The sequence below is a fragment of the Pavona decussata genome, unplaced genomic scaffold, assembly GCF_977016875.1.
Source record: "Pavona decussata unplaced genomic scaffold, jaPavDecu1.1 SCAFFOLD_58, whole genome shotgun sequence".
Classification (NCBI taxonomy): Eukaryota; Metazoa; Cnidaria; class Anthozoa; order Scleractinia; family Agariciidae; genus Pavona; species Pavona decussata.
Genome location: NW_028145480.1, coordinates 170,060 through 185,000, shown reverse-complemented (window position 1 = coordinate 185,000; position 14,941 = coordinate 170,060). Strand labels below are relative to the sequence as shown.

The 14,941-nt window shown below is 37.2% G+C and overlaps 1 protein-coding gene across 2 annotated transcripts in view; it reads left to right on the top strand.

Annotated features, from left to right (window-relative positions):
• Window positions 1–175: 175 nt before the first annotated feature.
• Window positions 176–14,941, top strand: part of LOC146479449 (DNA topoisomerase 2-alpha-like) — a 38,761-nt gene continuing 23,995 nt past the window's right edge. The window contains exons 1-11 of one of the 2 annotated variants that reach the window (XM_085110321.1): window positions 176–393; window positions 2,241–2,493; window positions 3,732–3,795; window positions 4,251–4,494; window positions 6,580–6,792; window positions 7,735–7,935; window positions 8,382–8,621; window positions 9,323–9,379; window positions 10,072–10,311; window positions 11,545–11,781; window positions 13,593–13,808. In XM_085110321.1, coding sequence (XP_084966447.1) covers window positions 2,247–2,493; window positions 3,732–3,795; window positions 4,251–4,494; window positions 6,580–6,792; window positions 7,735–7,935; window positions 8,382–8,621; window positions 9,323–9,379; window positions 10,072–10,311; window positions 11,545–11,781; window positions 13,593–13,808 — 1,959 coding nt within the window. In that variant the 5' untranslated portion in view covers window positions 176–393; window positions 2,241–2,246. Of the gene's footprint in view, window positions 394–1,012; window positions 1,297–2,240; window positions 2,494–3,731; window positions 3,796–4,250; window positions 4,495–6,579; window positions 6,793–7,734; window positions 7,936–8,381; window positions 8,622–9,322; window positions 9,380–10,071; window positions 10,312–11,544; window positions 11,782–13,592; window positions 13,809–14,941 lie in introns of those variants that run through there. The other variant, XM_085110320.1, reaches the window with a different exon arrangement.

Below are 14,941 nucleotides of genomic sequence, written 5' to 3'. Positions count from 1 at the left end.
TTTATTTTTTTGCCGCTCTCCACCCTAGCCTCCCACGAAGTCGTTTTTAGGGGACTCGTATGACCTCCTCCCACAGGGAGGAGGTAATACGAGTCCTCTAAAAAGGACCGCGTGGGAGGCTACCCCCCACCCCCTGCTCACTTCTTTGAAGCCCAATTTCGCCCCAGTCTCCCCCAAGTCTCGACGGCATGCTGACCCATAAACATGGATTGTGTTGTCAGAGACGAGCTGTGTAAAGTATTCCCTTAGTTAGCAATGCCAGATCATGAACTGTACATTTTCTCAGAGCGAGGAGATATACATAGTGTCACCTCAGGACACAAAGAGGAAAAATAGCGTGAATTTGCCGCTGCCATTGAGGACAAATTCCTGAGACCTGCTTAATTTTGGAAAGTAAGTCTTGATGTTGCTTTCGATAAAATGTGAAGAAATTGTATAGAAACCGTTTGCTCACTCTATAGCAATTTGACTACCTGATCACCCTGTGATGTTTTGAAAGTTCGTCGAATGTATTAAGCTTATAAAGGTTACGTTTTAGTTTATAAGACTTAAATTGTATTGCGATCGTTTTCCTATTCCTTCGATTTTTGTAACAGCACAGCTGTACACTAGATTGTTGTATCTTGGAATTATTCTACCGACAGGGGCTTTTAGTTCAATACGAAGTCTTCGATTTAAAATCGGCTGATTTGTCATCCATACCAACGAGTGACTTAATTTAGAAGTTTAATAAAAGCTGCTTACATTCGATCGAATCATTGAATCGAATACCTTCGATCGCCAAAATTAGCTTGAGTGGTGGTCAGTCATTTCAAAATAATCTTGGGAAATGTTCGTTTTCTGAAGCTCTCATCATGAGAATGAAGTCGTAATGATAAAGATTAAATTGGATTTATACAAAAATTTTATACTTGAAGTTCTCGTGTGTTGCCGGCCATCTTGAAAATCGCGTCCTTGACTTAGGAATGGGAACTAACCTTTGTCACGTGGTGAGCTTTCGGGGAATTTGATTGGCTGCTTTGAGGAGCGTAAGATCTTGGCGCTTTGCTCGAACGTTGTTGCGGTGGCCCGTTGGTAGATTTAGGTTGAGGTTGAGGTTTCACCTCAATTATTTGCCATATTTCTCTTTTTGTCATTCCGCGATCGTATGCCATTTTGTAAATGAGTATCGAAAGGAAGTATTGTGGCAAGTAATCAGACTGTACAACGAATATAAGAGTGAAAAAATCGCAACTCTAATTTCCCGCCATTTTGAATTAAGTTTGGACAATGGCGGCCGAAGCAAGTCCTTTGAAGGTAAGGATTATTCTTGTATTTTACGCCATCTCACACTTTTTTAAAGCAGAAAAACATCTGTACATCATTTAAAGTTAAAATAGGAGTGATCGAAAATATTAGCGATTCGTTTGATCTCTGGGAACACGGTTAACCTTACGTAAGCGTGGCGTGTTTTATGTTGTTGCGCATTTGAAATCGAAAGATCGATCGCTAGGAGTAGGTTATTTATTTATAGCGTGCAATTTTTGTAAATATCTAAGGGTTTGTTTAATTAATGTCTTCAGTAGTGTACACTAAAAGATCAGAAGATTTGTCGTCCGTCGGTAAATTATTTATTCGGAAACTGCACACGTACTGTACGTGAAGCTGGGCGCTGTCACGTTCCAAGTGATCGATGCTTTCAAACAAACAAACAAACAACAACAACACTTTATTATTTTTGTATTTTAGTTTACGCACAAGTGAAGATCTTTCAAATGACCTTTGATTGTAGTATAGTAGAGAAGCTGGAATGTCAAACCAGATTTCAATCAGATTTTGCCTGGCAAGGTCCAATACATAACAATCAATGTGCACTAGCTACAGCTGTACATGTATACATGTCCATGTATTTGTAAGCTTAATGTCATAGTTTAACATAAAAATAATTATTATTAAAAACTGGATCATTGTATAAAGCAATTCCAGGGATTTGATTGGCTTAGGGCCATGGTGTATGAGCCATTATACCATATATACCATATATAAATTCTTCTGGTTGTTCTCTCAAAGCGAAATCAGCAAGGTCTAGCAATATTTCTTGACACTCACATTTGTTGGATACATGTGTATGAAATGATAAAAGCCAAGTCAGCGCTATGTGCCTCGTTAGCTATATATTTATGATCTCATATCCAAGCCTGCTTGTGGAACAATTGTTAATTGTTATTGCGTTTTAAGTTGTTATCTGTTGTTTTTCACAGGAGATAATGAATGGGGAAAACACTGCCCAGAGCAATGCATTTGCAACCAAGAAGAAGAAGCGCATGTCAGTGGAGCGAATTTACCAAAAGAAAACCCAGCTGGAACATATCTTGTTGCGTCCAGACACTTACATTGGCTCAACAGAGCCAATCAAACAGAGCATGTGGGTGTATGATGAACAGCTGTCAGCCATCGTTAGTAAAGAAATAACGTATGTGCCTGGTCTGTACAAGATTTTTGACGAGTTGTTAGGTAAGCAATCATTCCTTTTGGTGTGTACTGCAGTGCTTACTCGCCAAATCCATCAAGGTGTTTCACCAGGAACTGGCAAAAATAAGTTTTTATAAAAAATTGCCACTGGTATCAGAGCACTAAAGTGTTCAAGGGCTTTTTTTCCATTTGACACTCTTCAGACTATGTTCACCTCTTTAGTACTTCTATACATTAATTACTGTAATGAGATTTGGGAAAACTGTAACAAAACCTGTCTACCAGACCGTCTAGCAGAGGAAAATTAATAAAGTGTACAATAGTCTGTAAGGCCCAGTTCAGACGCCAAACTTTTCATGAGCCGTACTTAATTCAAATTAAGGTCGGCCCAAATCACGAAAATCCTGCCTTTTGATTCAGACGCCGAACTTAATTAGCCACACTTAATTTACTTAAAGCAAAACCAATCGAAATGCTATTTGAAATACGTTATAATAATTTATGCATTAGGTTCGGCTCATGAAAAGTTCGACATCTGAATCAAAGCTGTTTCAAACCCGAAATTCCCGGCTGAGCCAGGCGGGAAGAACGGCTGAGCCGTTCCGAATTGAAACAGCCATCTCAACTGATTCAGACGCCGAACTTTTCATGTACTTAATTCAAGGTATTAGGTTCGGCTCATGAAAGTTCGGCATCTGAACCAGGCCTACATGTAAGTCACTCATGGTCTGGTACAGTGCCTGACTATCTTCGTTACAAATTAATTATTGACTGTAGCTATGTCTCCAGTTACTCCCTAAGAGACACCAGTGGAAAACACACTATTCCTCCACCCTGCATGAATTTCATGAAGAATACATGTAGTTTTAGTCACTCTGGGACATTCCTTTGGAATAGCGTTGAGTTGTGGCAGGCAAACACCTTTTAATGATCAACAAGGCAATTGTGTAAATCAGGCCGCATGTACATGTACAATGTAGTTTAAGCACCATTTACATGTATATACATGTAAATGTAGTACAGTTGACTCCTGATAACTCGAACCAATTTTCCTTTCCCTTCAGGTCATTTTCTATATAATTTTACCCTCGTTAACGCGAACTCCCGATCACTCGAACCTTTTTCAATTCCCCTTGAAGGTTCGAGTTATCGGGAGTCGACTGTAGTTTTAGTCATAATCGAAATCTTTATGTATAGAAAATGTAATGGCAATTTAAGCATTAATTTTTGACAATGTATAAATAAAGTTATTCATCACTTATTCTTTTCCTTGTGTTCAGTCAATGCGGCAGACAACAAGCAAAGAGATCCCTCCATGGGCTGTATTAAAATCACCATTGATTCGTAAGTGACCAAACCATCTGTGTACATGTATAAATATTACCGCAGTGTTCATTCACACATGGCTCATTTTGTTCCCTACAAGTTTTGTTTCAGTGGAGCCAGTGGCAGTTGCAGCTGCTTTTTCTCTTAATGCCTTTGTAGTTAAATATATTATTAATATTTTGCATAAAATCATGAATGGAAGTTTAATCCTAAAGTGAAATACAGAGGAAGGAAAACTAGTACTTGACAGCATGGTTTGTGGCCAGCAACGTAAAGTTATGACGATGATTTGAGGTTTGAATCTCATGTGGAATTAAAAACATCAATAATTATAATTCCTGATTATTAGGAAATCATACAAAGCTGCCTAGGGCTTTTTTGTGTGTGCCTTAGGTTTCTTTATGATGCTGTTGTTTTTTACAGGTTTTTGTAAAGAGTTAAGTGTCTGCTTGTACTTTTGTTTTAAATTTCAGTGAAAATAACACCATTAGTGTTTGGAACGATGGGCGTGGAATTCCTGTTGAAATGCACAAAGACCATAAAGTCTATGTACCAACATTGATATTTGGCCATCTTCTTACCTCGTCTAACTATAATGATGAGGAAAAGAAAGTGACAGGAGGACGAAATGGCTATGGTGCAAAACTTTGCAACATTTTCAGCACGAAATTTGTGGTTGAAACATGCTCCTCTGAATCTGGGAAGAAATTTAAACAGGTACGGCTGCTTACGTCATTTACAGGTGTTTATTTAAACCATGTATACTGTATAAACAGGGCTGCATGTACATGTACTGTAACTCTTGGGAAGCTTACATGTACATGTAAATGCTAGTGGCAACTGTCATGTGTGATTTTATGAGCAAAAGTTACACTGTAGCTCATAATAAAATCTATTACTGTTTAGTGTAATTGAATGTAGTTTGTATTTTCTTTTCCTTAGTTGTCTTTAAAAGCAATTTTCATTTGTCAATGAAATAATAACATTGCAAACAAAACCAAGAAGATGAACTGTACAATAGGAATTTGACTGGTTAAGGGGAACAGCTTTTCGTTTGGTTGGTTGATGTTTTGTGTATGAACTTTGTCTTAATCAATCAATGTTTCATTTTGTTATCACTCATATTTCAACAATCTGATTGGGGTAGTTGACATCAAACAATGCAAAATGAACACTAACTTGTGGAAACCATCTTTTAAGGTCAAGATGACAATTAAAGGGGTGCGCGGAAGAAGGCCTTAAGGTGGCCGAACACAGTTTGCACCCGCTTTACAGATTCTGTTAGTGATGATATTGAGCGCGTGCTAGGGTTGTGGTAAGCAAATACTATCGATCCCTCGATTTTATACCAAATGGATCACAAAAGTGAGTTTTGCTCTTAAAATAACTCAGTTTCTCGATTTTATACCAAATGGATCACAAAAGTGAGTTTTGCTCTTAAAATAACTCAGTTTCTCGTTTGTGAATCCTTCTTCATTTATCACCGAACAAAGAAAGTGAGTTTACAAGGAGCTAAACCTTTTAGCAAGCTTTTTGAAAACCTAATTGAAAGCCACGCATGCGCATTTGACCAAAAAATTGTGACTGGTTGTTTTAATAGAAATGAACTGTTCTCTTAGAAACTGCTCGTTAGAATTTCGTGAAATTTGACAAAACAGTAGTTCTCTAAAAGCGTAACTCGCCTACAAACAAAAACCAAAATCTAACAGAGGGTATCTTCAAAAAACATTGAAGTGCAAAACCAAACATTTACAGGAGATCCCTCTGTTAAAATTACGTGAAAGCATTATGTCACTCAGTATTTTGTGAGTTTTTCTGGATACAAAAAATAAAAAAAATCTAACGAGCGCATTTTCTTAAAATTCAGAAAAACCATTCTTTGTGGGCGGTTAATAGTTTGCTGCGTTGGCATGGCAACGGCACCTTATTCAACAAGAAGTATCAAAATTTATTCCTTCTTAGTTAATCTTGCACCATTGCCTGATTTCATACCGTGGGGGTCTGGGTACGAGTCTGTGTATTATGGGTTATGGGACTCAACACCCACATAGCCGGAAAGAGCACACCGCACTTTCCAACATTTCCAAGTTTGGTGTTAATCAAGCTAATATTAGGAAAGATACAGCCATTCAAAAACTCCAAATTTTACTAAGAAATGTATGGAACGCCGGACGTGTGTCCGGCGTTCCATACATTTCTTAGTAAATTTTTAAGTTTTTGAATGGCTGTATCTCGCCTAATATTAGCTTGATTGACACCAAACTTGAGGATGTTGTAAAGTTCGATGTGCTCTTTCCGGCTATGTGGGTGTTGAGTCCCATAACCCATAATACACAGACTCGTACCCAGACCCCCACGGTATGAAATCAGGCAATGCTAATTTCGGGTACTCAGAAGCATGTAGTTTTCAAATAATGTTTACTAACACCTGTATACTGGAAAACTGTGTTTGGTCACCTTAAGTGACTTGATGCAAGGTCAAATTCTCCTTTTATTTCACAAGCAAAAACAAGAAAATTTGGAAGGAGAATCTAGCAGTTTATCAGAAGTCACTTAGGGCTTTATTCCAGGCACCCATTCAATTGCTGTGTAGCGTTATGAAGTGCTAATTATGTAGATAAGGAAATGGATTTCAGTTACATGTACTTTCACTGAAAGTTCCTTGAGACTTCCCTTTTGTTCATTTTTGGTTCTGTTTACATTTTTTTAGTCTGTTTTGTCTGTTTTTCATTGATTTGCTTGGTTTTCTGACTGTACATGTAATTCATGATTAATTCCTTTATTTATTTTTTCAAATGGTAGACATGGACAAACAACATGGGCAAAGCTGGAGAGCCAATTGTGAAGGAATTTAGTGGAAAGGACCACACCTGCATAACATTCAAACCTGACTTGGCTAAATTCAAGATGGAGAATCTTGATAGTGATATTGTCTCCCTGCTGGCCAGGAGAGCTTATGATGTAGCTGGCTCTGTTAGAGGGATTGCTGTTTATCTTAATGGAAAGAAATTAACGGTATGTTTTGACCTCTTTGCTCCCAAGGTAAAGCCTCCATTCATGAGGCGTGAGTCTTACCTTTGACACAATGGTAGGAACCCCAGATTGTCTTTATCCACTCAAATAAAAGCTACTTAGCAGTACATTCCTGTTGTGCTATTTATTATGCTGTAAAAGGTGGTACTACTTTTGTAAGGCTGTTACCTAACAAAAATTTCAAGGAGTCCACAAGGCCAAAAGCTGAAGAAGTTAAGAGCCCAACATGTGAAGTGTTAGGTGCTGCTGCAAAAATTTAGGTAACCAGAGCATTTTTTCTTGGGTTCCCCTGACTACTTTTGAGACTGTGAATGAAAACCTAATGTGTGACCACTAAAATGTAAGCTACATTGAACAGCAGTTTTGTTTGCTCCTATTTATTGTCCTGTATAACGTACATGTACAATGTACTGTAGCTTTAACTCTTGAGTTTGGGATTAAATCCTAAAATGCAAACGTTCAAGTAAAAGCTACTACAATCATGTGCAGTGTAAGCAGTGCTTTCCTGTGGCGCTGTTTGTTATGCTGTATACAGAATGTAAGTTGGTTTTAAATTTTGAATCTGTGTATGTAATCCTGAAGTGTGACCACTCAAATGAAAGCTACTGGGCATTGCTCTCCTGTAGTGCTGTTTATTACGCTGTACAAGGGGTTTCTTAATTTACAGTTTGTGGATGAAATCCTGAAGTTTTACCATTCAACTGAAAGCCATTGAGCAGTACTTTCCTGTGGTTAGACTGTTTATCACTCTGTTTGAGTTGGTTCCAACTTTTGAGTCTGCACAGTCGATCTGTACAGCAAAGTGTGACATGTATTCTCAGAATGAAATTTGTTATTAATTTTTAACTTTTTAAAAACATTTTGTTGCATGTGTGTACATGTATTTCATTTAACAAAATTATCTGTTTTGTTTCCCTTTATTAGATTAAGACGTTCAAAGATTATGTGGGACTCTATTTAAAAGCCAGAGACGATGAAGAGGAATTAGCTATAGATGACAACACCAAAAAGGCATCAGATTCTGTTGTGCATGAAGTAGTGAATAAACGCTGGGAGGTGTGTGTCACAACAAGTGTGAAAGGTTTCCAACAAGCCAGCTTTGTCAACAGCATAGCTACCACTAAGGTACGTGCATTCCAGACTGTCTTATTTCTAGTGTGATATTCACTGCTGTTTAATTTTTGTTTTTCGCCTCCAATTTTGAGAATTTGGTGGCGAAACATACTCTGTAGGTGGAACAAAGCCGTTGCTTAAGAAAAATTTGAAGGAGCCCACAAGACCAAAAGCTGAGAAGTTACGTTTAGGAGCCCAGCCTGTGAAAAGTTAGGTGCCTCAGCAAAATAATTATTTAGGTGCCCAGGGTTCTGTTTGGGAACAGCCTTGTGAAAATGTTTTGATCCTTGTACATGTACTTGCATCTTTGTTTCGCCAAGTTTACATGTGTATGGGCTTTTGTACTTACGTACAGTACATTTGTGCTTCCACTCATGCTATGTGTTGTTATATTAAAAATCAGCCTAACTCGGGTCATTATCGTATTTTGTAACTTTAATTTACATTGCGTATTTCAGGGAGGAACCCACGTTAACTACGTCACAGACCAAATTGTGGACAAACTCTTGGCAGCAGTGAAAAAGAGAAACAAGGGTGGTATAGAGGTGAAGCCATTCCAGGTCAAGAACCACTTATGGATTTTCATCAACTGTTTAATTGAAAATCCAACATTTGACTCCCAAACCAAGGAAAATATGACGCTGAGGGCCAAGGCATTTGGATCGACGTGTGAATTCACTGACAAGTTCATAAAACAGGTTTGAAAGTTAAGAAAAAAGAAAAAGTAAACAACATTTAGTAATTGCCGTATTTATTAATTTTGATTAACTGCCCACCTTTGAATAAGCACCCACCCTTTAAGCCCATACTTAATAATAAATATAATTTATTGCCCATCCCCACCCCCTACCCAACCAAAAAAGGCATTTCTGTACTAGCCCAGCGTGAAGTAAGAGGAGTGTCAGTCCTGAACTCCAAAATTGGTTTTAGATACTGTAGTCGCTGAACTTTTATATTGTTTATGGCTTGTTGTTGAAGCGAAATAAACTTGTTATCCCTTGTTTTGTTGTTCTCTTAAAATGCCCTCCCTTGTTGAAAATGTTGGGAAAATAACAAGTGCCCACCTTGAATATGCCCCTGTTGGTTTATCGAATAAATACGGTAATACGGTAATAAAGTTTTTTTTCTCCTGTTTTCCAGCGTGTTTGTAACTTAATTTACTGTAATTTTGTTTTCCATTATGTTCTCATTCTCGTCTAGTTCCCCCTCGACTAGCTTTGTGGCTATTTGCGTGACAAGCCCCTTATGTTATCCCAATTTATAAAATAAATTGTTGTTGTTGTGTAATAAAAGGGTCCAGCATTGAAGTATGATACAATGACATCTCTGCCTTCTTTTTCTTTAATTATTTATTATTATTATTATAATTTTTTATTTTATTTTATTTTTTGCTTGGCAGGTGACTCAGTGCGGTGCTGTTGAGCACATTATGAACTGGGTGAAGTTCAAAGCACAGGTATTATGATGTGTTTAAATATACAAATTGTAATAACTGTGTTTAAAGATAGGTTTATAGGTCTAGAGCTGAAGGTAAGATTTGAAGAGGCTGGTTTCTATTAAGGAAAGTAGCCTGTCAGAAACAAGAGAAAACTGTTGTCCCAATTTCCTTGTTGTCTTTGAGTCATTTCACTGTAGTTTGATTGCCATTACAATGAGCTGCTGGCTTAGACTGACAAATACATGTACAAGAGTACACTGTATAAGACAGGTCTGTTAAAGATAAAGAACTCAAAGAAAATATGTTTTTTAGACACTGTGAGTTAAAATTTTAAACTCATCTCCAATTGGTGAGCTAAAGGAAAGTGCAAGAAAAGGACAAGAAAAGAAGAGAGAAAAAAAACTGAAAGAGGAGTTGGCTATACATATTTATATACATGACTGTGTGCAGAGTTTATTTGAAAGACATCCATTTATCATTTTATCAATCAACAAATGTGAAGTTGAGGGCCACAGTCAGTTTGGAAAAGTTTAAAGCATACACGAGTAGTCTGGATAAAAAACCGGCAATCCATGTGGAAAAGATCTAACCTGCTCTGGCAGCCAATTGATCAGATTGGGCAATTCTCTATTCATCTGGCTTGAATGCAGAACAGAATTTAAATAAACTCTACATGTATTTTTCATTCGTATGTCTTACGTCTACTCCAGAGTCAACTCAACAAGAAATGCCAAAAAAGCAAAGCTAGCAAAATCCGGGGCATTCCTAAACTTGATGATGCCAATGATGCAGGAGGCCGAAACTCGCGCCAGTGTACCCTCATTCTGACGGAGGGAGACTCAGCCAAGACATTGGCTGTGAGCGGTTTGAGTGTGGTTGGCAAGGATCAGTATGGAGTGTTCCCACTCCGTGGCAAACTGCTGAATGTCAGAGATGCTTCACACAAGCAGGTATCATGTACATGTGTAAAGGGCAATTTACATGGTACGACTTTGTCGCATGCGACAAGCTTATGGCATGCCTATGACAGGAATTGTTTCCTGTAAATCAAACCTACAACTCGCTTACGACTGTCATGTACGTCACAAAAAATGTCGCATGATTTTAAATCATGTTTTAAAATCCTACGACAATCGTAGGTATAGGCTACATGTACCAGTATGTTGGATGATAAGATTTGTGTGCGATTTTTGCATGACGCGAGCAGTGCGCGCTCTAGAAATTGCATGCGACAGTTGTAAGTAAAAGTTGAACCGTCTAAATCGGCCTTAATGAACCATTCTGATACATTGTTTAGTCAGTTGAGAAAAGATAAAAGGAATACCTTTGCCCTTGTGTACCCAAGTAGGTTCAAATGCTGTTTGAATAAAACTAGGCCTTTGTTTACATGGGGTGACTTTTGCTAAAGGAAGTGATCAGAGCTGCTATACTTGAGCAGGACCCACTAAACCACCATATAGATTGTGGTCTCTGCCTACACCCCCCTCAACCTCAAAAGATGGTGTATTATCGCATAGTCACCCCCTCTATGAAGCGATAAAAAAATGACAATGACCTCACTTTTTTTGTATGTCTAGCAATGCTGACTCTTGCTTGCTAAATATATCTGTGTTAACTCAAATTTTAAAGCCAATAAAATTTTGTTGGTATATGTAATGTTCATAAGACAGGTGGTGTCTTCCCACCCCGGACAATGTGGGTCCTCTTTGAATAAATCTGTTATGACAAGTTCCTTAAAAGTTTTCTGTTTTAATCTTTTTATACAAGGGCCATAATTACAATTGTATATTGCTTTTTTGCCAATCAGTCAGAAAAATGCTCCAGACTTGCCCAGTTTTAGTACAGCTGTATGTACTGTGGATTTTGTGTGTTAAATGTGTGTACATCTAGTGTCCTTAATAGCGAGAGTCTGTGACAGCAGAAATTCATTTCGGCTAAACTCTGTAATATAGTTTGCTGTCTGTATTATTGGTGTGTCCGTAATAGCAAGGTGTCTGCAATGTGAAAGTTGACTGTATACTTTAGCTGAAGAAAAAATGATCTGAATGTTCTTTTCGTAATGACATTCCATGTTTTATCCTGGCGATCCTAAGAATAGAGAACTACATAAATTATTATGTAAAACTAAAAAGAACACAACCCAAGTGTACATGTACTGTAACTGACAAAATGTGTGATTTCAGATTATTGACAATGCAGAGATCAACAATCTCATCAAGATTCTTGGTCTGCAATACAACAAGAAGTATTCATCAGAGGATGATCTAAAGACTTTGAGGTACGGCCATGTGATGATAATGACTGACCAGGACCAGGATGGATCGCACATCAAGGGACTCCTCATTAATTTTATTCACAGTAACTGGCCAACCTTGACCCGTTTGTCCTTTCTAGAGGAGTTCATTACTCCAATTGTAAAGGTAGGGAGGATGTCTAGGTTATAGTAGATGACAGGGTACTTTGTTGGTACTTAATTTCGTGTTTTTTTGCAATTGTTAAAAAATCACAAAATTAAAGACCCGCGAATAAAAATCCTCGTGAAATTTAATACCCACATAGAAAATCAAATCACAGAAAAAGAAGATTAACTTGTACATATAATAACAACAACATATACAGGATGTGTATCGACAAATACACAAATTATTAACTGAGACAATGCGTACATCCACGTTGTAATACACTTAAAAGTTGATTTTCAAATGCGCGTTTTGCTCATTCCAGTTTATCTAGAAAGCTTAAAAAGTTCAGACTTTTTGAAAAATAAAATGACGTTGAGAATGCTTGAATTGGAAAATTTATTAAATATGAAAAAGGGCGTTAAATTTTACAATTCAAGCATTCTCAACGTCATTTTGTTTTTCAAAAAGTCTGAACTAATAGGCAAATTTTGCCTATTGAAATCGCAAAATACTGTCTCGCCAAAATCGTGAAATTAAGTACCAATAGGGTAGTTGTTGTGTGGATGTGTATTTTTAAAGGTGGATCTCCACTGTTGTGAAATTAATGGTATGTTCTCAGGGGCATACATTTAAAGTGCTACTATGATCAAATTTGTACCTCTTGAATTTTAAGGTTTATCACATAGAATTCTAGGAAAGATTAAAAACACCGTTTACCATTTCTAAATATCTGCATAGGTTCCGGAGATATTCACGTTTGAAAAATGTGTAAAATATGTAAATGAGAGGACTGATGACGTCATATTCTCAACTCAATATAACATCAAGTATATAAATAGAGCTATCTCAGTCAATTTACAGCAAAGACCATTGAAACCTGGCAGGCTAATAGTTCTAAAGGCAATACACCTACGGATATAAAAAAAATCGTTCCCATGGCAACTCACTCTTTTCCAGTCCCCTCCAACCTGATTTCAATATTTTAGTAATTTTCAGCTTGAAAAACATTTAACAAGGCCACAAACTCGACCTAACATATTTATACGCTCTCTGGATCATGCAGATGAGGCACCATTGGCAAATATCAAAATAGAACGCCAAAGGTGGCCAGCAAAGCCTTAAGTATCAGAGAGGACTGGAACCCAGTATGTTGCCATGGTAACAAAACTGATAAGCTCATATTAATGAGCGCACCTAGAACAATGTCACTGCAAAAAATCAAGCATTTCTGATACAAATTGGCTGAGATATCTTTTTTCATAATGTTCGACAAAAATTTGGTTGAGTTTATGACGTCATAACTTGGCTAATTTGCAAATTTTAAAAACTTGAATATCTCGGGAACAAAAAGAGATATTTGAAAATAGTAAACAACATTCTTCTTCACGTACGGACTACTTGTTTGTGTTTTAAAATGGCTCAGATTAGAAAGACGCGAATTTCGTCATAGCACTTTAACTGGCTTTAAATTAGATACAGTAAATTGAAAACTTAATCGATTAGTTAAACAAATATGATCTGCAATTATTATAATATGTAATGCTACTTAGGAATTCATAAAATTATATAAAAGGGTAGTTCTTAATTTATGCTTAAAGGTGCCAACGTTTGGGGTGGGGGGCATACGTGCGATTGCGCACAGTGATCAATGAGGTAATGAGGGTGGGATACATGAGTCACTGAGTAGTTTTCACAATGGCCCTCTTGCAGAAAACCTACACTGTAAGATGAAAAATAAATAAAATGACTAAATAAAAAAAAAGGATTCTTTCTAAATTAAGAATAATAGTTGTTAATTGAACACTGTCATGTATAATTTCTTGCTTAAGGTCAGCAAAGGCAAAGAAGAGAAAGCCTTCTACAGTATCCCAGAATATGAAGAATGGAAGAACAGCACAGACAATGTCAAATCATGGAAAGTGAAGTACTATAAGGGGTTGGGCACGAGCACCCCTAAGGAGGCCAAAGAATACTTTGCTGATATGCATCGCCACCAGATTCAGTTTCATCATGAAGGGCCTGCATGCGATGAAGCTATACTCATGGTAAATTTAATTCTTGGAAACTGAGCCACAATGCATGTATATATGAAAGCACTGCTCATGACAATTTCATTTGAGTGGTTACATTTTATCCAGAGACTCAGAAGCTTATTTTTAAGCTTTTAAGTCAGTGGATAAAATAAATAAAATTGTCTCAGCAATGCTTTCAATATTTTCCTGTGGTAATTAATTTTATGAAAAACACGACACTCCTGAGTTTTACAACAGACATGTTTCGGCAGTTGCCTCTGCCATCTTCAGTGTGAAATGAACTTGTAACAGATTACAGTGGAATAGAAATGCTAAAAAAAATTACAATCATAATAGAAATAATTAAGACCATAACAATAGTAATACAAAATTAAACAGAAAGTTTTAAATTAACGTGTGCAGACATTTACACTGTACTGTTTTTGCACGCGTAGAACAGGAAAAAAAACTACTCAGCCGCAATTTTGTTTCAGTGATTACACTAAAGAATTTTCATCTACAGACTAAAATGTTACAACTCATGAGCATATTGGCCCACCTTGCACACCATAACAAACAGCTTTACTCAGTCAAGGCTGCTGTCTAACAGCAGCCTGGTAACACCTAACACTTCACTTCACATGTTGGGCTCCTAACTTCTTCAGCTTTTGGCCTTGTGGGCTTCTTGGAATTTTTCTTAGGCAACTGCCTTGTCAGTGGTTTTCATTTGAATGCATGGGCATTCTTAAAGATTATTTACAGACTCAAAAGTTATAACTTTGCAGCTTTAGAATTACCTTTTCACAACATAACAAACAGTACCTCAGGACTGGAACTGGTACATGTATTGTTTATAAGCTTTTGTTTGAATGGCCACAATTTCAAACCACCTTCTACAGCATAATAAACAGCACCGTGGGAAAGTATTTCTTAGCAGTCTTATATGAATGGTCGCACTTTAGGATTCATCAACATGTTAACCCAATTAAGAACCACCTCGTGCAGCGTTATTAAGAGCGCCACAGAAAACTACTGCTCACCAGCTTTCATTTGAATGATCACACCTTAGGATTCCATCCAAGCACATTACCAGCTTCAGGAAAGATTTTGGCTATAGGATGCAAGAGGCTCTTTGTCCAGACAGTACATGTATTGTTTTTTCTTCT